Source organism: Sorex araneus, chromosome 1, assembly GCF_027595985.1.
Source record: "Sorex araneus isolate mSorAra2 chromosome 1, mSorAra2.pri, whole genome shotgun sequence".
NCBI lineage: Eukaryota > Metazoa > Chordata > Mammalia > Eulipotyphla > Soricidae > Sorex > Sorex araneus.
The window spans coordinates 120,038,117-120,059,277 of record NC_073302.1 but is presented as its reverse complement, the minus strand read 5'-3'; the positions used below and the strand labels follow the sequence as shown (position 1 = coordinate 120,059,277).

Here is a 21,161-nt window from a genome sequence, read left to right as displayed (position 1 = left end):
ACCCACTGTACTATCACTCCAGCTCCTGTTCGCTATTCTTTAAGGACACCTCACTCCATCTCTGCTTGGGGGACAAGTGTGAGCCAAAGGTCTGCATGCTTCCCCACTGTCTCCGGGCCATTACTCTGACAGAGCTGTGACACACAGTGGACAGGGTCACCCCCTGAATGCTTGGTCTCCCTGGCCAGAAGGTAGTGCTCCTTCCCCTACAGCTGCTCACCTGCAGCCTCGGACGACCCCTTCCCCACCGCCTCCCCCCACCCCCAGTACTGGTCCAAGTGGCTCATTCTGACTCACACACTTGTCTCCAGTTACTACTCTGGAGATATTTTACCCAACGTCCATTTTTCTCCTTTCTCTTGGTCTTGGTATTGTCAACACACTTGGATCCAACACACATGAGCCGACTAGCCCCTACTCTGCAACGTGGCACTTTCCGTTTGGCTAGTCAGGTCAGAACTTCCTTCACAGTGAATCTATCACAATGAGAGAAACAACCCCGGAGATTCCCTTTTATCCTGTCTGTTACTCTCCAACATTTCTCTCTCCCTTTCTGTCTCTCTGACTCTCTCTCTCCCTCCGTCTCTCTCTCTCCCTCCCCTCTCCCCCCTCTGTGTTGCCCCTCCCTCTCCTCCATCTCTGCTCTGTCACAGGCCTGAGGTGAAGACGCCAGTGGTTCCTCAGGAGTCCTTCAGCTTACCATCCTACAAGTTCCCCGGAGACTGGGTCTGCCCCTCAGTTGGTTATGAGTTGGTTATGAACTCACCTCATAACGTGAGTTCACGATGGAGAGCCGCCCCCTGACAGACTATATGATTAACTCAGGCGTCCATTGCCGCCTCTCCTCAGCCCCTTTCCACCTCAGCTGTGGCCATCATGATTGAGTAAACAGGTAGGTTCCCAGGCACCGCAGAGGTGTCCACACACTCTCTCTCTCCCCCACATCCCCACGTCCACCCACACAGTTGTTCCACTGACATGGGACACGCCCCCCTAAGTGATGGTGGTTCACCACAGACCATGAGGCGCCATTGTCTCCTGGCAGTTGAGAGCAGCTCTTGGTTCCAAAACACACAGGGAGGGGAACCAAGCTGTTGAGATTCGACCCAGGATTGTTTTTCTCCTCTAGCATTTTCACATCCTGGGCTGACTCCCTTGCTGCTGCCCGGGATAGACCTGACTTGCTTCCCTCCATCTCCCAGCGCTCCCAGCCCACACAGAGGGCAGCTCCTCAGAACAGGGCAGCCCTGGTCGGTCTTTAGAGGGATCCGAGAAAAACCCAGGGCAGAGGCTCTCTCCCAACCAGCAGCGCCTGTAAGAGAGTCCAAGAGGGTTCCGTGGTCACGGACTTACCTGTGAGGTGCCGGTGGAGTCCAGCAGCTGGGGAAGAGAGTGCTTCCGGCCGTCTCGGGAAACCTCCAACATCCTGGCCCGGGGGTCCCCGTTCCGCAGCATTAACTCATTATATTCCTCAACAGACTCTAAACGGTGCACACCCCCTTGGGAAAGAAACAAAGAGGAAAACTATGACTTGATATGGGACAAAGAGAATCTCAAGGCAGTCCAGAGGCAGGAACCTGTTGCAATATGAGCATAGGCAGAGGTTCCAAAAGGATTCCCATGGTTCTGCTGTGCAGCTCTGCATCCACTCCCTGTGTGTGGAGCCACCGTGCCAGGTGATGAAGAAGGGGTCAGTGTTGGCAGGGATCAGACTGGACCAGGCGCAACAGGCACATTTGGCTCTGTAGGATGTAGTCATGGTTGATAGGATAATAAGCAAGAGCGAGAATGTTCTCAGAGATAGTTTCCAGGGCCGGAGGGCTGGGTATGACTTTGCGGTTGGTTAGATCCATCACTGTGGCAGGCACTTTTCTTGTACAGCAATGACCTTTTAAGCAAACCTTCTATTAAGATTTAACAACCTAGAGAAAGGCAGACAACCCTAAGTATGCAGTTCCGTGATTTTCACAAAAAATACACACCCCAAGGCATCTGGTGCCCTCATCCAAGTTAACGTTCTCCCAGCTTCTAATGTCATCAATGACTTCAGCCCATATTTAACTTTCCATAAATGAACATACAGAATGTGCATTTTATTTTTCAGTTCCCTGTCCTTAATATATGTTCGTGAACTTAAAACCACGCTAACAGTTTGCTCATGCGATTTCTGCATACCAATTCACTGTATAAACATATTGTCCTATTGTGTTGCTGCTGATGGACATTTGGTTTGCAGCCAGTTTAAGGTCTTAAATGAGGGTCAGCAAACTTTGGAAAGATCAGAATGTTTTAGGCTTTATAGGCTACAAATGGTAACTTGCATAGTTTTATGGGTCACTGTCATCCTATTGTTCATTGATTTGCTCGAGTGGGCACCAGTAACGTCTCCATTGTGAGACTTGTTACTGTTTTTGGCATATCAAATACACCACGGGTAGCTTGCCAGGCTCTACTGTGAGGGCGGGATACTCTTGGTAGCTTGCCAGGCATTCCTAAAGGGACGGAGGAATAGAACCCGGGTCGGCCGCGTGCAAGGTAAACGCCATACCTGCTGTGCTACTGCTTCAGTTTTATGGGTGTTTTAAAAAATATTATGGGCTGGGAGATAGTCCAGGGGTTAAGGCACTTGCCTTGCATGCAGTCAACCCTACTCAATCTACAACACTATATATGACTTGGACATTTCAAGACGTGATCTCTGAGCACAGAGTCAGGAGGATTGCTTGGTGTGGCCCTGGTGCCTAATTTTATACTTAATTTGCTTTCTTGAATACCATGATTGATAAGACTGTGGATATTAATGTTTCTGGAGCACAGTGCTCCTACTGCCTATACCAGAGTATCAGCATCCCTCCACCTCGTCTCTAAGCCGCCTTCCGCTTCTGCTCCACCAATCCCCCACTTCCATTTTTCTGGGCAGAATCTCAGCGTTGGCACTATTGGCCATTTTAAATTCCCTTAATATATATCTCTCTTCTTCTTCTTCTTCTTCTTTTTTTTTTTTGCTTTTTGGGTCACATCTGGCGATGCACAAAGGTTACTCCTGGCTCTGCACCACTCAGGATTCACTCCTGATGGTGCTCAGGGGACCATATGGGATGCTGGGAATCGAACCCGGGTTGGCTGCATGCAAGGCAAACGCCCTACACGCTATATTATTGCTCCAGCCCCCCCTTACTATATTTCTTTTATTTTTTTCTTTCTTGTAACAACACCCAGGTTCACTCAAAACCTTTAAAGAAATTCGTTTTAGTGACCCTGATTTACACTACTGTTGCTGACTGGATTCCAATAGCAGCCACGTCCCTCCACCACCACTGTCTCATGTCCTCCCTGCATTTACTCTAGAGGCCACAAGACTCTGGAAAGAAATCCTTCTATTTCTTTGTACTCCACATACAAGAGAAATCATTATTTTATTTTTCTCCCTTTGGCTCATTTCACTCAGCACAATACTCTCCGCTGAGGTCCACCTGCAGTGAATTGTTTACAAATGAGTTCCTGTTTTCTTACAGTTGAGTAGTATTCCATATTTTTGTCATTGTTTCTCTCATGGGGCAGAATATTTTTAGTTGAACACAGTTCCCATTTGTTTATTTTGACTTCTGTTTTCTTAGTCAAGGACTTCAGGTCACTGAAGATGCATCTGAGGTCAATAGCATGGAGGGTTTTGCCTGTATTTTCCTTGTCCTTAATATTTATTTGTGAACTTAAATATGAAACATTTAACCTCAACAGTCACTCAAATATTAAGTACTGACTTATATATTTAGTATTCAATCTCAATATTGACCTGATGAGTTCAATATTGTGGTTTTTAATCCATTTTGGGTTAACTTTTGCATACAGTGTGAGATCAAGGTTCAGATTCTTTTTTTTTTTTTTGACATGTGGTTGTCTAGTTTTCCCAGCACCATTTATTGAAGAGGCATTTCACGATCCACTGCATGTACCCAGTTACTTAGTCATAGATTAACTGTCCACATATCTGGAGTTTGATCTCTGAGCTCTCAATTCTATTCCATTGGTCCGAGTCTGTCTTTATGCTAGTGCCACATGGTTTTGATTCCTATAGTTTTATGGTACCATTTAAAGTCAGCGAGAATAGACCTCTTCATCTTCTTTTGTCCCAGGATTTCTTTGGCCATTCAAGGAGGTTTTTTTTTTTAAAATAAACTTTTTATACCTTTTAGCAAGATTTTTTCCTGCTATGTCCCTAAGACACTTGGCTATTCTTTTTTTTTTTAATTTATTTTTAAATTGAGTCACCGTGAGAACAGTTACAGGGCTTTTAGGATCGAGTCTCAGTCATACTATGCTCAAACACCCATCCCTTCACCAGTGCACATGTTCCACCACCAATAATCCCAGCATACCCCCCTCCAACTCCCCCTCTGCCTGTGTGGCAGATGATTTTCACTTTACTCTTTCCTTACTTTGATTACATTCAATTTTCGACAGGAAACTCACTATCATTATTTGGAGTTTTTTCCCCAACAGTCAGACCTGTTGGAATGGCATCATTAGATTGTATGTTTTCTATTGTTGGTAACAAAGAGCATATGATGTTGCATGGTCGCAAAAGTGGCCGCCCACTTGGCTATTAATAAATATTTCTACAACCTCCTGAGGCTTGTGGTTTGTAGACCATACAAACAGAGCTGCATGGGCTTGCAGGTGCCTACTCTAGATCATGCTCTTAAAAATAAAAACAACACGGGCTGGCGCAATAATACAGAAGGCAAGGCACTTGTCTTGCATGCCTCGGACCCTGGTTCCATCCTCTGACATCCCATATCATTCACTAAGCTTTCCAGAAGTGATCCCTGAGCCAGGGCTAAGATTAAGCCCTGAGTACCACTGGGTGTGGCCCCCAAACCAAAATAAACAGGTTAATTTAAGACAGAGCATTTAAGAGGAAGGGGGTGTCCCAGCCCACCCATTCACGATGAAACCTCTCTGGCCAAGAGCTTCCAGAAGCAAAGGCCACCTGGCAGCAGCTGAGAGGGGTCTTCCCTTCCCATCTCCCTGCCTGCTTGGGGTCCTGGCTGTCACGCCCATGATCTGCCTCCAGGTGCCAACTCAGCGCATCAATGGCCTTGATCCAGAAACTCCCAAGTGAATCTCAGAATGGATTAGCTCCCTACAGAGATGTCTCTGAACCCCCAACCATTTACAAGTTTAGAATTCCAGAAGTTTATGGCTGTGAAACCTCTCATGATATTCAGAATAAGCAATAGAAAATAAATTAACTAGCATCTGCCCCTGGCAGGCAGGCTTGAATGGTGGTGGGAAAATACAAAATAATTGTGGTGGTAAGGTGTAATTGTGATGGGATTGGTGTTGAAATATGGAACGTAATCAAATAATGTGAAAGACCTTATGAAAATATCACTTCACTTGTATCACTTGTCTTCCTGTTATCTTCGATTTGCTCGAGCGGGCGCCTCTATTGTCTCTATTTGTCCCTGTCACGTGCTACTGCAGCCAATGATATCTGCTCACTCCAGGAACAGGAAGATCCTCAAACCGTTCATTCAGGGTTTTGATGAAGAAGTCTGACCATCTCGTTGGTGGGCAGCCACTTGGTCTTTCGATGACGACCGGTGGAATCCAGTCAGTAACAGCTCTAGTCCAGCGGTCATCTCTGAATCGAGTTACATGTCCAGCCCATCTGATTTTTTTTTGTCACACTGGGCGATGCACAGGGGTTACTCCTGGCTCATACACTCAGGAGTTACTCCTGGCAGTGCTCGGGGGACCATATGGGATGCTGGGAATCAAACCTGGGTTGGCTGCGTGCAAGGCAAACACCCTACCCGCTGTGCTATCGCTCCAGCTCCCCCCATCTGACTTTTGATGTCTTGGCAAACGAGACAGTGTCTCTGATTCTTGACCATCAACGGAGATCGGAACTCCGAATTCCTTCTCTCAACTTGAGTGAAATGTGATACTCCTAGTATAGCTCTTTTGATGCCTCTTTGGGATTTCTGAATAGCATTCTCATCCTGTTTTCATAGGGCCCAGGTCTCTGAGGCGTACGTTAGTGCACGAAGAACGGTGGAATCGAAAAGATGTGCCTGGAGTCAGAGGTTCTTCATCCTCTTAACCACCTCTTCGACGCTCTTGAAGGTGTTCCACGCTGCTCTCTTCCTCCTGCGCAGTTCTGGTGCCAAGTCATTCCTCACGTTGAGTTCTCGACCCAGGTACACATAGCTGCTGCATTCGGAGATGTTCGTTCCTTTGAGAGCAAATGGAACGTCAGGGACTAGTTCATTTTTCATGAGCATCATCTTGTTGAGGCTCAGCTGCAGTCTGACCTTTCCACACTCACAGTCAAAGTATGAAAATTTTATGAAAATAAAAAAATTATGAAATTAAAATTTAAAAAAAGATGAAACAAGTGAAAAACCAAAAACCAACAAAATAATCTAAAAGAACATTTCAAATGGATTCCGCTTACTCTTTGGTGGTTGTTCGGGGTCGCGCACGCTGGCCGAGTGTGTGCACACGTGCTTGCTGGGGTCACCCTCTCTAGCTGTGGTGCTCCCGCTCACTTGGATCTCCGTGTTCTCAGGCTCACACACCTGTGCACAGTGCACTAATGGGGGTGTGGTTCAGGCTGTCGTGGTGTCAGGGTTCCCACATGGCGGCGGTGCTGGAACCACGCTAGGCCCACGTGGCCACTGAACCAGCGCCCTCATGCTTACAGGTGGGCGCTCCGGGTCCCGGGTCATTCCCACACACATGCTCCTTGGACAAGGCATTTGTGTCACCTTAGATCTCGGGGAGCAGGTGCTGGGCCCCAGGCTCTCATCCACATTCCCTCCTGGCATGTCTGTTTCCCCGTATCCACCACTCTGGGCAGTTCCCACCTTTTCCTTGGAGCCACTCTGGCCGATTCACCAATGTGTAGTGGTCTTCCCTCCTTCCATCCCTCCCTTCCTTTCTTGGTTTTTGAGTCCCTAGTGATGCTCAGGGTTTACTCTTGCCTCTGCACTCAGGAATCACTTTTTAAAACTTTTTTTTATTAGAGAATCACTGTGATGTACAGTTACAAACTTACGAACTTTTGTGTCTGCATTTTACTCACACAGTGATCATTTTCCCATCCCTCCACCAGTGCCCATTCACCTCCACCAATGTTCCCAGTATCCCTCTCACCACCCCCACCCCATCCCCCACCACCCCACCCTGCCTCTGTGGCAGGGCATTCCCCTTTGTCCTCTCTCTTTTTGGGTGTTGTAGTTTGCAATAGAGGTATTGAGTGGCCTTCATGTTCGGTCTATAGTCTACTTTCAGTTTGCATCTTCCAACCTGAATGGGTCCTCCCGACATCCTCTACTTGGTGTTCCCTTCTCTATCTGAGCTGCCTTTTCCCCTAGCCTGTGAGGCCAGTTTCCAAGCTGTGGGGCAGACCTCCTGGTCCTTATCTCTACAACTCTTGAGTGTTAGTCTCCCACTATGTTATTTTATATTCCACAGATGAGCGCAATCTTTCTATGTCAGTCTCTCTCTTTCTGACTCATTTCACTTAACATGATACTTTCCATGTAGATCCACTTATATACAAATTTCATGACCATCTTTTCTAACAGCTGCATAGTAAGGAATCACTTTTGATGGTAATCATGGGACCATGTGGGATCAAACCCTGATCAGACAATGCAAGGCAAGTGTCCTACCCACATACTATTGCTCTGACCCCTAATTTTTAACTTTTATTTCACTAATGATTAGTGAAACTGAGTTTCCTTATCTGCTAAAATTTATTGGATATTTTACTTTGTAGTTTACTATTTTTTTTATTAGTGAATCACCGTGAGGGTATAATTACAGATTTACACATTTTCATGCTTGTGTTTCTGTCATACAATGTTCGAGGACCCATCCCTCCACCAGCACCCATTCTCCACCACCAATGAACCCAGTATCCCTCCCACCCCCCAATCCCATCCCCCCCCCCCCCCCCGCCTCTGTGGCAGGACATTCCCTCTTGTTCTCTCTCTCCTTCTGGGTGTTGTGGTTTGCAATAGAGGTATTGGGTGGCCATCGTGTTCAATCTATAGTCTACTTTCAGCATGCATCTCCCTTCCTGAGTGGGTATTCCAACCACATTTTACTTTGTGTTCCCTTCTCTATCTGAGCTGCCTTTTTCCCCCAGCATGTGAGACTGGCTTCCAAGCCATGGAGCAAACCTCCTGGTACTTATTTCTACTATTTTTAGGTGTTAGTCTCCAATTCTGTTATTTTATATTCCACAGATGAGTGCAATCTTTCTATGTCTGTCTTTCTCTTTTGACTCATTTCACTTAGCATGATACTTTCCATGTTGATTCACTTATATGCAAGGATATTTTACTTTGTAAAGAGTATCATCAAGACTATTATTGAGTTTCTGTCTTTTTATTGTTGATTTATTATTTTGATTATTGATATTTTTGGAAACATGTTCTGGCCCTATGTCTGTCACTCCCCTTTCCTTTCCCTTCATGCTTTCTTTTTTTTCTTTTGGACCACACCTGGCAGTGCTGGAGGGCTGAAAATACATGTTTCTGGGGAATCAAACCAGATTAAACTGCATGCAAGGCAAGCACCCTAAAATCTGTATTATATCTTTGGCTACCTTCATGGATATCTTGGTTAAACAGACATTGACAATTTAAATTTTTCTTTTGATTAGTAGATATATGAATGATATATACATTCAGATTATCTAGAATATCAAGTTCTCTTAAACTATGTAACATTTAATTTGATGCACTTAAATTTCAATTGCCTTAAAATTCCTCAGTAAGGTAGGAGTTTGCAGTGATGGGACGGGATGCATGGGGAATTTTGCGATGGGGGAGGCAGAACCGGCCCTGCCTCCTGCCCAAATGAGACCCCGAGTGGTCGCCCATGGACAGCTCCTCTGCTCCTGAACAGCCATGATCTCAGTGCCACAGAAACCAATCGAGGAATGCAGTGCCTGCTGGCAGAAATACCTCTGGTCTTAATACCAGAATTCCAAAACTGGGCGGCCACTTTCTCGACTGTGCAACATCATATGCTCTTTGTTACCAACAATAGAAAACATACAATCTAATGATGCCATTCCGACAGGTCTGACTGTTGGGGGAAAAACTCCAAATAATGATAGTGAGTTTCTTGTCGAAAATTGAATGTAATCAAAGTAAGGAAAGAGTAAAGTGAAAATCATCTGCCACACAGGCAGAGGGGGAGTTGGAGGGGGGGTATGCTGGGGTTATTGGTGGTGGAACATGTGCACTGGTGAAGGGATGGGTATTTGAGCATAGTATGACTGAGACTCGATCCTAAAAGCCCTGTGACTGTTCTCACAGTGACTCAATCAAAAAAACAAATTTAAATAAATAAATAAATTTAAAAAAAATTTAAAATTAAAAAAGAGGTTTAATAATAAAAAATAAAAATAAATTCCTCAGTAAGCTTTTCATGGGATAAAACAAGATTATTTCTTATGTACAAAAAAAAAAATGGGAACCAGAGAGATCTTACAGTAGATAAAGCACTTATCTAGAACACAGCTGACCATAGTTCAATTTCCAGCACCTCATATGGTTCCCTGAGTCCCCATAGTAGTGATCCCAAGCATAGAGTCAGGAGGAAGCCCTGCACACAGTCAGGTCTGGCCCCCAAATTATACATCCATATGCATAGATATGTATGCATGTGTAGATGAGTCTTCAGTAGTGGTGAGAGGATTGGGTAGTGCAGACACAGTTATAGTATAATGATTATCGCTAAAGACTTTTGTTGCTATTGTTGCTTGTTTTTGCATCTTATGTTCTAGGGATCAAACTCAGGGCCTCACACATGCTCTACTGATCCATGCTCTACACATCCACTTCCTATTCAAGGTTTCCTTCCTTCCTTCCTTCCTTCCTTCCTTCCTTCCTTCCTTCCTTCCTTCCTTCCTTCCTTCCTTCCTTCCTTCCTTCCTTCCCTCCTTCTTCCTTCCTTCCTTCCTTCCTTCTTCTTCTTTCTTTCTTTCTTTCTTTCTTTCTTTCTTTCTTTCTTTCTTTCTTTCTTTCTTTCTTTCTTTCTTTCTTTCTTCCTTCCTTTCTTCCTTTCCCTCTTTCTTCTTCTTCCTCTTCTTCCTCTTCTTCTTCTTCTTCTTCTTCTTCTTCTTCCTCCTCCTCTTCTTCTTCTTCTTCTTCTTCTTCTTCTTCTTCTTCTTCTTCTTCTTCTTCTTCTTCTTCTTCTTCTTCTTCTTCTTCTTCTTCTTCCTCCTCCTCCTCCTCTTCTTCCTCCTCCTCTCCTTCCTCCTCCTCCTCCTCCTCCTCCTCTTCCTCCTCCTCCTCTCTCACCCAGAGATGCTCCAGCTCTGGTCCTGGCTCTGCCCTCAGGAACTATTCCTGGTGGGCTTGGGGACCCTAAGGGATGCTGGGATTGAACCTGGTTGGTTGGCTACATCCCAGGCAAGTGCCCTACCCACTGTACTCCAGTCCCCAAGGTTTTTTTACCCCCAAAGTTAATTATTAACTGTGAGACGCAGGCTTTCAAAGAGCTGAAATTTCTGTGCAGCAGTCAAAAGAAATTTTGACATTAACATGGATAAATAAAAATTAAAAAAATTAAAAAGAAGTTCTGTTGGCCAAAAATAAATGAATAAATAAAAAAAGAGGCATGAAATAAGGAAAACCTGGCTTAGGATACCAAGAAAAATGTTTATGACATGAAAGATCGCATTGCTTTAGTCATTTTGGAACCAGACTGGGCAAAATCTAGTGGAAAAGGCTGGAACCTCTCGACAGAACCTTCTGAAGAATTCAGGACTTAATAATTTATGACTGGATTCATCCATCTTGGCAGGCTTACTCATCTGAAAAAGATTTATTCGCAGAAAATTCCTTTCACTCTGACAGGGAGGCCCTTGCCGTCGGCAGCCTGGAAACAGCGTGCAGTGGTGTCTGCAGATAACACACTGGCATGTGGGTCCCGGCGGGCTCACCGGAGGAAAGTATGAACTAAATACCTGCGTTTACAGGACGAATCAGGAGCGATCAGAGGAAAGAACCCTCCCCCCCCCCCCCCCCCGAATTCCCTTGTCCTGAACAGGGACCTTGTTTCAGGGCACCAACTGGAGACCCGTCACGAGGGCATCTCGGCAAGGCATAACCCGGCTCAAGAAGGCATCTCCAGGTTGCTTTTCCAGCATTTCCACGAGAGCCACGGCTCCAGCTGCTGGCCCACGGGGCGAGAATCTGCCTTCGCCCGTGTCCTGACCAAGCGGGGAAGTGTGGCGGGACTGAGAGGCGCGGGCATGAGGCAGCTGCCCACCTTCAGTCCCTAGTGCAGTCCCCAGCACAGCGTCGGGGGTGCCAGGGGTGATCCCAGAGCACAGGGCCGGGAGGCAGCCCTGAGCACCACCCTATCGCGCCCTCCTGGTGGGGGGGGGAGCAGGGACCAGTCCCTTCCAGTGTTCCCCAACGTGGCAGGCCAGGGGGAGGAGATAGGGCCCCACTTCCCCTGACGACTGTGATGGATGGCAGAAGGGATTAATTACAGAGCGGCCCCCAGGGTTGGGATAACGCTGCGCATAGCGGAGCCCCGGTTCCTTCCCCGCCACCACGCGGTCCCTTAACTGCCACCGGGTGACACCCCGGAACCTGCAGTTGGGACTATCCCCTGAGTACTGCTGGGCATGGTCCCCAAGCAGACAACACACCAACACGGTCCTCACCTTGCCCGACCCCCTCCTGGGGCCTCTCAGAGCCCTGAGAGGCTGGCACAGACGTGACCTTTGTCCCTCCCCGTGACTGCCGCCCCCATAAAATGTGGAATGTCACCACACTGGTTTCAGTACATCTCCCAGCTCTGGGACTTCCTGACAGAACCACTGTGAGGAGGGGTGAGGGGTGAGGGGATTCCCCGCCCCCACCCCCTCCCCCACACTGTACCCTCTCAGAGTTACTGAGTGCTCCCCCCTTTGCTCATCACAGTGCTCCCTGAGGCCTTTTCCAGTGCTCCAGCCTGGTCTGTGTCATAGCTACAAAGCAGTGCGGTTCCTTGCGCTGAGAAAGAAATCGAAGATGCTTGTGGTACCGAGGCCGGGAAACATAGCAGACGGCAGGCCGGGGGTGCAGGAAAGAGGGCTGCAGGGAGGGGGTGGCAGACACAGACACCAGCCCTCCCTCCTGATCTGGGGGGCGGGGCAGGAGGAGATTTGGGAGGTGCTAATACCCATGCTCTGGCTGAGGTGCCTTTTCTGTGTGTTTCAAGTGCTCCCTTCCTCCTTCCTCATTCTCTTGCCTTCCTACCTCCCGCCTTCCCTCCCGCCCTCCCTCCCTCCCTCCTTTCTTTTCCCATGCCTGGCAGTGCTCAGGGCTCACTCCTGGCTCTGAGCTCAGGGGCCAGCTCAGATCTGGTCATCTGAGCATTCCAAGCCATGCTCAGATGACCACACGGGGTGCTGGGGATGGAACCGGGGTCAGTCCTACGCCTTAACCCTGGTCCTATCTTTCGGCGGTTTTTGTTTGTTCCTTTTAAAAATCTGTCCCACCTTTCACTGGCTCCCTCTTCAGGTGAGAGCCTGGACGTCGAGGCGCCATAAGCCACCTGCCTCAGTGCGCCAGGGCCCACGCGCCCCGCCAGGCTCTGGCCTGTTTCCCACGTGGGAATCCTGGGGCGGCAGGGGCCCTAGAAAGGCCCGCTCCTTCGTTTCTGTTCAAGGCTCGAGAAGAGCCGTGGCTGGCCGGAGGCAGAGCCTGGCTTAGGGCTTGCGTGGCAGCCACAGAGAATTTGTGGTTATTTCCTTCCCTCTGGGGGAGGGGGAATAGCCCATGGGGGTGGCAGTGGCAAAGGTCCCACTAAAGTCATGCAGGGTGACTCATCTGTGGAATATAAAACAACAGAGTAGGAGACTAATACCAAGAATAGTAGTATATGATACCAGGAGGTTGGCTCCATAGCTTGGAGGCTGGCCTCACACGCTGGGGGAGAGTCATCCCAGATAGAGAGGGGAACACCAAGTAATATGTGATCGGAGATCCTGCGCGGGAAGGGAGATGCGTGCTGAACGTAGACTAGAGACTGAACAGGATGACCACTCAATACCCCTATTGCAAACCACAACACCCAAAAGGAAAGAGAGAGAGATCAAATTGGAATGCCCTGCCACAGAGGCGAGGTGGGGTGGGGGGATGGGATTGGGGGGGTGGGAGGGATACTGGGTTCATGGGTGGTGGAGAATGGACACTGGTGGAGGGATGGGCTCTCGAACATTGCATGAGGGAAACATAAGCACGAAAATGTGTGAATCTGTAACTGTACCCTCACGGTGACTCACTAATTAAAAAATAAATACATTTAAATAATTTAAAAAAAAAGTCATGGGGTCTGGAGCAATAGCACAGCGGGGAGGGCGTTTGCCTTGCATGCGGCCGACTCGGGTTCGATTCCCAGCATCCCATATGGTCCTCTGAGCACCGCAAGGAGTGATTTCTGAGTGCAGAGCCAGGAGTAACCCCTGTACATTGCCAGATGTGATCCAAAAAGCCAAAAAAAAAAAAAGTCATGCAAGGTGCCCCCGCACCCGCCGCCTTGACTTACAATACTGCTTTCCTTTCTGGGGGCCGAGGGTGGCGGCTGTCTGGATGCCAATGGGATACGTGGCACCTTCCTGTCCCCGGGGCACTCTGGTGCAGTGACCGTAGCCCCACAGCTGCCCCCCCCTCCCCAGGCCTGCTCTGCGGAGATTTGGATGCGATCTCTCTGCAGCTCTTGGTGCCACACTTTGGTGGCACCCCCCCACCTCGGGCACAGGCCAACAGGCCAGAGGGGATGTGGCTGAGGAAGCGGCCGACAACGATGCCCGTGTGGGGGAGGAGGAGGAGGACACGTGGGCACTTCAGGGTTCAGCAGAGACATGCAGATGCCGATATTCACTCGGGACACGTAGCGAAGCCTCCACGTGGGCTGCCCTGGGGGGTGGGTGGGGAGAGACCTGCCTGGGGCCCGCACCCACGGATGGGGGCACCAGTTTCCAGATTTGTGGGGGGGTCTCAGCCTGTCCGCCTCGTCCCTCCTCTCCCCTGGTCCGCAGGCCGCGGTCCCCGCAGGCCACTCACCCGACAGGCGACTCCTGAGCTTCATTTTGTTGCTGCCCTGCTTGGGGCTGTCCAGGTTCCCCTTGAGGTCCTCCTGCGACTCGTCTGACCCCAGCATCTGGAACAGAGAGAGCGCAGCGCTGATGTGCAGTTCCCCAGGGCTCCGGGAGCCGCGGGCCGGGTCACATGAGAAGAGGGGTTCACGGGGCAAAGGCCGGAGCCCCGCTGGAAGGGGCCTCTCAGCAGGCGTGTCTTTCTCTTTCTGTGGAGGGGAGCTCCCCAGGCTTGCTGGGGGCCACCCGGGCCCTCCCCTGCCGTGCCCGGGACGGAGTCTCTGGGCGCGTTCCAGAGCTCGCTTGGCGCGTGGGCTCGGGCCCCGTTATGTGCCTTGAGGATTCGAGTCGGTCAGGAGCACACACGCGGCCATGAAGGCCAAGCTGGGCTTCCCCAGGGCAGCTGGTGCTCCTGACCCCGGGAGCGTCAGCCAAGAGGAAGGCGGAGGTGGAAATCAAGCCTCGGGTTCTTGCTGTTGTGGTTCTCGGGGACCCCAAACGCACCCATCAGTGCTCAGGGTCCACTCCTGCCTCTGTGCTCAGGGATCACTCCTGGCAGTACTTAGGGGGCCATATATGGTGCTGAGGGCCTGAGTGATGGCATAGTGGGTAGCGCGCTTGCCTTGCACACGGCCAACCCACGCTCGACTCTTGGCACCCTTAAGCCCACCGGGGGAGATTCCTGAGCACTGCCAGGTATGGCCCCTAAACAAACAAAATTTGGACTAGTCCATATATGGTGCTGACACGAACCAGGGGTGGCCGTGAGCAGGGCAAGTGCCTCACGCACGGAGCTACTTACTCTGGCTTCGCCAAGCCTAAGATTCTTTTCAAAAAAAATTTATTTATTTATTAATTCATTTATTTATGCTTTTTTGGGTCACCTCCAGTGATGCACAGGGGTTACTCCTGGCCCTGCACTCAGGAATTAATCCTGGAGGTGCTCGGAGGACCATATTGGATGCTGGGAGTCAAACCCGGGTTGGCCTCGTGCGAAGCAAACTCCCTACCTGCTGTGCTATCGCTCCAGACCCCCAAAATTAATTATTATCTTGAGGCGGTTATAATGATATTAAAGTTGATAGTTTTGAGACACATAATGCCTGCACACCCCCACCAGCAGAGTGCCCGTGACCCCCCACCAACTCTCCCTTCTTCTCTCCTCGTCTGGGCTTCCCCCTCCTTCTCACATGGTTCGGTACGGGTACTAAGGGACACGTTACTCAATACTGTGGAGCCCCATGATGTGTCTCTCTGTTCCAAAAGCAAGTGGGATAGACCAGTACCGGTACTACTTCTCCTACTGACTTACTTCGCTAACCACAGTGCTCCCACCCCCCACCCCATCCGTGTTACAGCAACCCCCCCACTGATTCTACGTACCGCAACTCTCACAGCAACTCTTCCTCTTGCCATCCACTGCCCCCACCCCCACAACACAGAAACACTCACTGGAAAGGACACATGCACGCTTATGCTCACCGGAGGACTGTGGACAAGAGCTGGGCTCGGGAACAACCCAAATATTCAAGTTTGGGTGAATAAGTCAAGTCAAAGCTTAAAACGCAGAAAAGCAATTTGGTGGCAGCCCAAACACTACAGGCCTGGGTCCATTGGATCGTACAGGAGCTATTCCCCACCCGCATCCCCCAAGTCATGATGAGGCTATTTTGTCCACGGTACCAGATCCCAAGGGGCAATGATGTGGAAACACTGGATCCAGACCTGGCTGGGCCCACCTCTCCTTTACGTCAAATATGCCTCAAAAAACCCTTTTCTGTTTGTGTGTGCGTGTGCACGTATGTGTGTGTGTGTGTGTGTGTGTGTGTGAGTGTATGTGTGTATTTATCTGGAAAAGGGACAACTGAGTCACACCTGGTGGCACTCTAGGACTATTCCTGGTTCTGTGCTGGGCGGAGGCAGCGGGGGGGGGGGGGCATTCATTGCTGACAGTGCTCAGGGATTGAACCAGGGTTGACCACCTGCAAGGTAAGCTCCTGAACCCCTGTACTATCTCACAAGCTCAAACCTACGTCATTCGAGAAGAATAGGTAGTTCTATGTTATGGAGAGCTTACTAAAAATTGGGCAGGGGGGAAGAACACTGGGATATGCATAAAACTTATGATATACATCAAACAAGAGAGTGTTCTCATTTGAAATCTTATTTCCCTTTGAAGTTCTGCAGGGGAAAAAAAAGTTATAATAATTAGAGTAGGTAAGATTCACACCAAGGAAGTTATGTACTTTTATAAGATATAGAAGGTATCTTTCAACACCTAGAAGTCATTGGAGTCATGTAATTAGGATGTTAAAAAAACAACTGTCTTGAATTCTGAAAAGGTAATAAGCATTATCTATTAGACTCCGTGTACTGAAATGTACAGGTAAATGGTGAAAGTCATCTCCCAAGTAACTTCCCCTTTAAGCAGAATTGTTTAGGGCCAGGAGATAGCACAGTAGTTAGGGCGCAAGGCTAGCATATGCATGACCTGGGTTTGATTCCTGGCGGTCCCCAGAGCATCACTGGGTGCAGGTCTGGAGAACCATGACCATAGTTAGGTATGACCCCAGAGTGTCACAGGGTCCTGGGTATCCTTCCGGCCTAAGAAGCATTGTGACCTTAGGCCATGGTGCCCTGCTGGCCCCAAGTATCTGGTGGCATATGCAACCTCCTGAGCATCTTGGAATCCTCTCCGAGAAAGGAGGCTCTCGTTTGATAGGAATATTCGCTGCATCACTGCATCACTGTCATCCCATTGCTCATCAATTTGCTTATGCGGGCACCAGTAACGTCTCCACTGTGAGACTTGTTGCTACTGTTTTTGGCTTATTGATTATATTCCCTCTCGAGGATCTTTCTGAATGAGGGAGGTGGAGGAAATTCCCAGGATTTGAGGAGACAGAGGCAAACAGCAGAAGGGGAATTAGGAAAGCAAACTAGACTGGTAGATAAATCTGCCGGGAACTCTCTGTCTTGGGCAGGGTGGCAGTTCTCCAGGCTCAAAGGACGAAGCCAAGACTCAGATCCCGACGATGGTTTTAGAGATGGGGGTGGAGGAGGGGCACGATGTTTTCCCACCCCCAAGTCCTGACATGAATCCAAGGAGTGAATCCACACCCGTGCCGTGCCGTGGCCTGCTGGAGGCCAGCAAGCAGAAATAATCCCAGCCATGCCCGGGGGCGTCACACTGTTTGGTTTAAACTTCGCTTTGTGGGAAGAACCTGTCTGCAGACAGTAAACAGCAATTACCTGAGAGGACTCAAGTTCCCGGTTCTTTCCGGTGAGGCTGCCCAGCTGCCTTCCACCCCAAGACTGGAGGGGCCGGCCCCGGCCCCTTTGGTGCCCACAGAGTGGGCGGCTCATCCCAGCCGCCAAGGTCTGAGGCCCGGGGGAGCCTGTCTGCTCCGCTGCTCCCAATGGGGAGGACGATCCTCGCCCCTGGGCATCACCCGCCCTCCCCCGGCTTCCGGCACATGTTTACAGCACAGCTCCCCGCCTCCGTGCCTTCTATGCTAGCCCAGACATAGGTTTTGCTTGGTTGGGTTTGGGAGCCGCATCCGGCAGTGCTCAGGACCTACTTCAGGCTCCGCACTGAGGGATCACTCCTGGCGGTGCTCGGGAGACGGTCAGGGATGCCGGGGATCAAGCCCCGGTTGTGCCTTGTGCAAGGCAAGAGCCCTACCCGCTGCCCCCCGTCAGAAACACTTGGAAGGCGACAGAAACAGTTTTGTGAGCAGAAAGACCGTGTCCCATCCCAGGTCCCAGACTACACCTTCAAGGCGACCCCAACTCTCAGCCCCACCCGCCTGCTCCACCAAAGATGCTTCAGAATGAAAACGATTCGGAGGACCCAGTGCTTCCACTTCTCGCCATGGACTCTGATGACCCAAAAACACTATTTCACGAAGACGTCTGTGAGTCTACGATCATCGCAGCACTCTTCACAAGGGCCGGGATCTGGACACCACCTGACTGACCCGGAACAGATGAGCAGATGGGAAAACTGGTTTGGGCCAGAGTGACAGTACAGTGGGTGGGGCTTTTGCCTTGCACCTGGCCGACCCGGGTTTGATCCCCGGCGTCCCATATGGTCCCCTGAGTACCGCCAGGAGTAATTCTGAGTGCAGAGCCAGGAGTGACCCCTGAGCATTGCCGGGCACACCCAAAAAGCTAAAGGAAAAAGAAAACCTGTGGTTTCTGTACACAATGGAACATTACTAGGTTAATGAAAAGGTGAAACCCCGTGGGGTGTCTCAATGTGGGGGGACCAGAGGGCATCATCTGAGGGAGGCAGCCAGAAGGGCAGGACGCAAGCAGAGTGTCCGCCCTCATCTGTGGGATAGAAAGAAAAGCAGTGAGGGTGGAGCCGGAGACATAGTACAGCAGACAGGGCGTTTGCCTTGCACGGGGCCACCAAGTTCAGCTCAATCCTTGGCTTCCCATATGGCCCTCTGGGCACTGCCAGGAGGATTACTGACTCTGCCAGGAGTAACCCCTGAGCATTGCTGGGTGTGGCCCAAGAACCAAAAGCAAACAAAAACCCAACAAAACCCAAACCCAAACAAATAAAAAAACCAAAATCACAAAAAAGAAAAACACTAAGGGAGTAACAAACGGCCAAAGGCAGCGGAACTAGAGGGCTGGGGATTGTGGATGGCAGGTCCGTGGACACAGGTGGCTGGAAGTTGGCATCCCCATGATGGTAAGGCGTGGGAAGCCCCATCAGAGCTGCATTGTAAAATGTGGTGCTTCAAAAAATACAAACATTAAATAGCACTGTAGCGCTGTCGTCCCTTTGTTCATCAATTTGCTCCAGTGGGCACCAGTTAATGTCTCCATTGTGAGACTTGTTGTTACTGTTTTTGGCATATCGAATACGCCCACAGGTAGCTTGCCAGGCTCTGCCGTGCGGGCGGATACTCTCAGTAGCTTGCCAGGCTCTCTGAGAGGGATGAAGGAATCGAACCCAGGTCGGCTGTGTGAAAGGCAAATGCCCTATCGGTTGTGCTATGGCTCCAGTCCAAATACTAAATATATTAGAAATATTTTTAACTATTATAAATTAAGTATTATAAATAATATAGATATTAAATAAAATATAAATATTGTAAATAATAGAAAGATTAAAAATATCAAAAAGAAAACGGGCTGAAGTGACTGTGTAGTGGGTAAGGCGCTTTCCTTGCACACAGCCAACCAAGGTGCGTTGATCCCGAACATTGCTTACAGCAACACTCCCTGCACCCTCCAGGAGTGATTCTTGAGTGTAGAGCCAGGGGAACCCCTGAATATTGCTGGGTGTGGCCCCCAAACCAATACATTACTGTCACTGTCATCCAGTTGCTCATCGATTTGTTCGAGCAGGCACCAGTAACGTCTCTCATTGTGAGACTTACTGTTACTGTCTTTGGCATATCCAATTCGCCATGGGTAGCTTGCCAGGCTCTGCTGTGCGGGCTAGATACTCTCGGTAGCTTGCCAGGCTCTCCGAGAGAGGCAGAGGAATCGAACCGGGGTTGGCTGCATGAAAGGCGAACGCCCTACCACTGTGCTATCGGTCCAGCACAACCAATACATAAATCAAATTTTTTTTATAACTATTTTTGGTGGGGAGACAGGAGGTACACCCGACATCTCAGGGTCTGCCCCTGGCCCTCTGCGTTGTATACCACGCTGGGGGGATTCAGGGGAACTTGTGACTCCAGGGATCAAACTCGGCTTCCCACATGCAAAACATGTACTTCAGTTCATTCAGGTCTCTCTGGGAAACAAATACTCAGATGATTAAAACTGTATTGTATTGGATAGTTCCTTAAGCTCATCCTTCCCCCACTGCCCAACCCATCTCTCTCCCTCCCTCCTTCTTCCCCCCCCCTCTCTTACACACACACACATGCACACACACATACACACACACTTAATTTTCACAGTATGACTCAAAATGGAAAACATAATCTCCCTTTAACCAGTAAGGGAGTAAAACACATCTTAAGTAACTCTTTTGTATATAACCATTATATCCAAATCTCCTTATCCGAGATCTAGGGTATGTAATATATAAAAGAACGTTTCTTGAATCTGTACAACCGAGGACTCCACATCTGGGATCTAGAGAGAAAGCTGGGGAGGTAAGTGTGAGTGCGGAAGCAGGAGAGGAGAGATGAACATGGGGAGTTCTTAGGATGCAAGTACCAACACCTAAAGCTATTTTCAGAATCTGCGGGATATGGTTTAGGAGGGAATTACAATGGCTTTTGTTTCCTCAAATCCTCAAATGCACTGAAGAATGAAATGAGATTTTTGGGGCTGTTGCTGGGGGGAGCACCCAATCAGTGGAGATTTTGTTTCTTTGCTCTATAAAATACCAGAAAGATTTCTTGCACCAAAAAAAAATCTTATGCTATAGATGGTCTGTTACGTGGAAGTAAGAAAGGACGGGGAGATGTCTGAGCAGCAGCTAGAGTGGACCGCTGAACTGGAGGCAGGGCTGAAATCTTATCTCAGAAGCGCCTGAAAGTGTTAGCATGGACTTCCGTAGTTAAATCAAACTGTTTCCTCTTGTAACAGAAAATGGGTCTATCGTGATTTTAGGGCGTTTGTAACTCAATGAACAGGAAGGAGGTTGCTCAGCTACTTTAGTTCCAGATTATTTCAGGAAGCAGCAATATACAAAGTGCAATTTTGATCACAATGAGCCTTGTTTAGGTCCTGTGCCTATTGTCTAAAAAAAAGTCCCCATTCCCCAAACTCTCAACAATCCCTCTGCTGCATTTCCTTTGTCCCTAATGTACAGAACAAACCCAACTGCTCTGGAAATGATGTCATGCGGTCATTCTAAAGAGAAACGTGTGTCGATTTGTCTGTTGGCACCCAACAAGGTCCCCTAAGCCCCTCCAGGAGTGATTCCCGAGCTTAGAGCCAGAAGCAAGGCCCGAGCATAGCTGGGCATGTTCTTCTTCTCCATAATCCCCATTTTTAGAATAACTAGAAAGAATATCCCAGGCTGGAGCGATAGCACAGCGGGTAGGGCGTT

At 49.1% G+C, this 21,161-nt stretch overlaps 1 protein-coding gene across 6 annotated transcripts in view; it reads right to left on the bottom strand.

Moving 5' to 3' along the window:
• PDZD2 (PDZ domain containing 2) overlaps positions 1 to 21,161 on the bottom strand; it is a 411,092-nt gene that overhangs the window by 54,065 nt on the left and 335,866 nt on the right. For all 6 annotated transcript variants that reach the window (XM_055146291.1, XM_055146455.1, XM_055146226.1 and 3 more), the window contains 2 exons: positions 14,094 to 14,190; positions 1,354 to 1,499 (listed from right to left, as the gene is read on the bottom strand). In XM_055146291.1, coding sequence (XP_055002266.1) covers positions 1,354 to 1,499; positions 14,094 to 14,190 — 243 coding nt within the window. The remainder of the gene's footprint in view (positions 1 to 1,353; positions 1,500 to 14,093; positions 14,191 to 21,161) is intronic.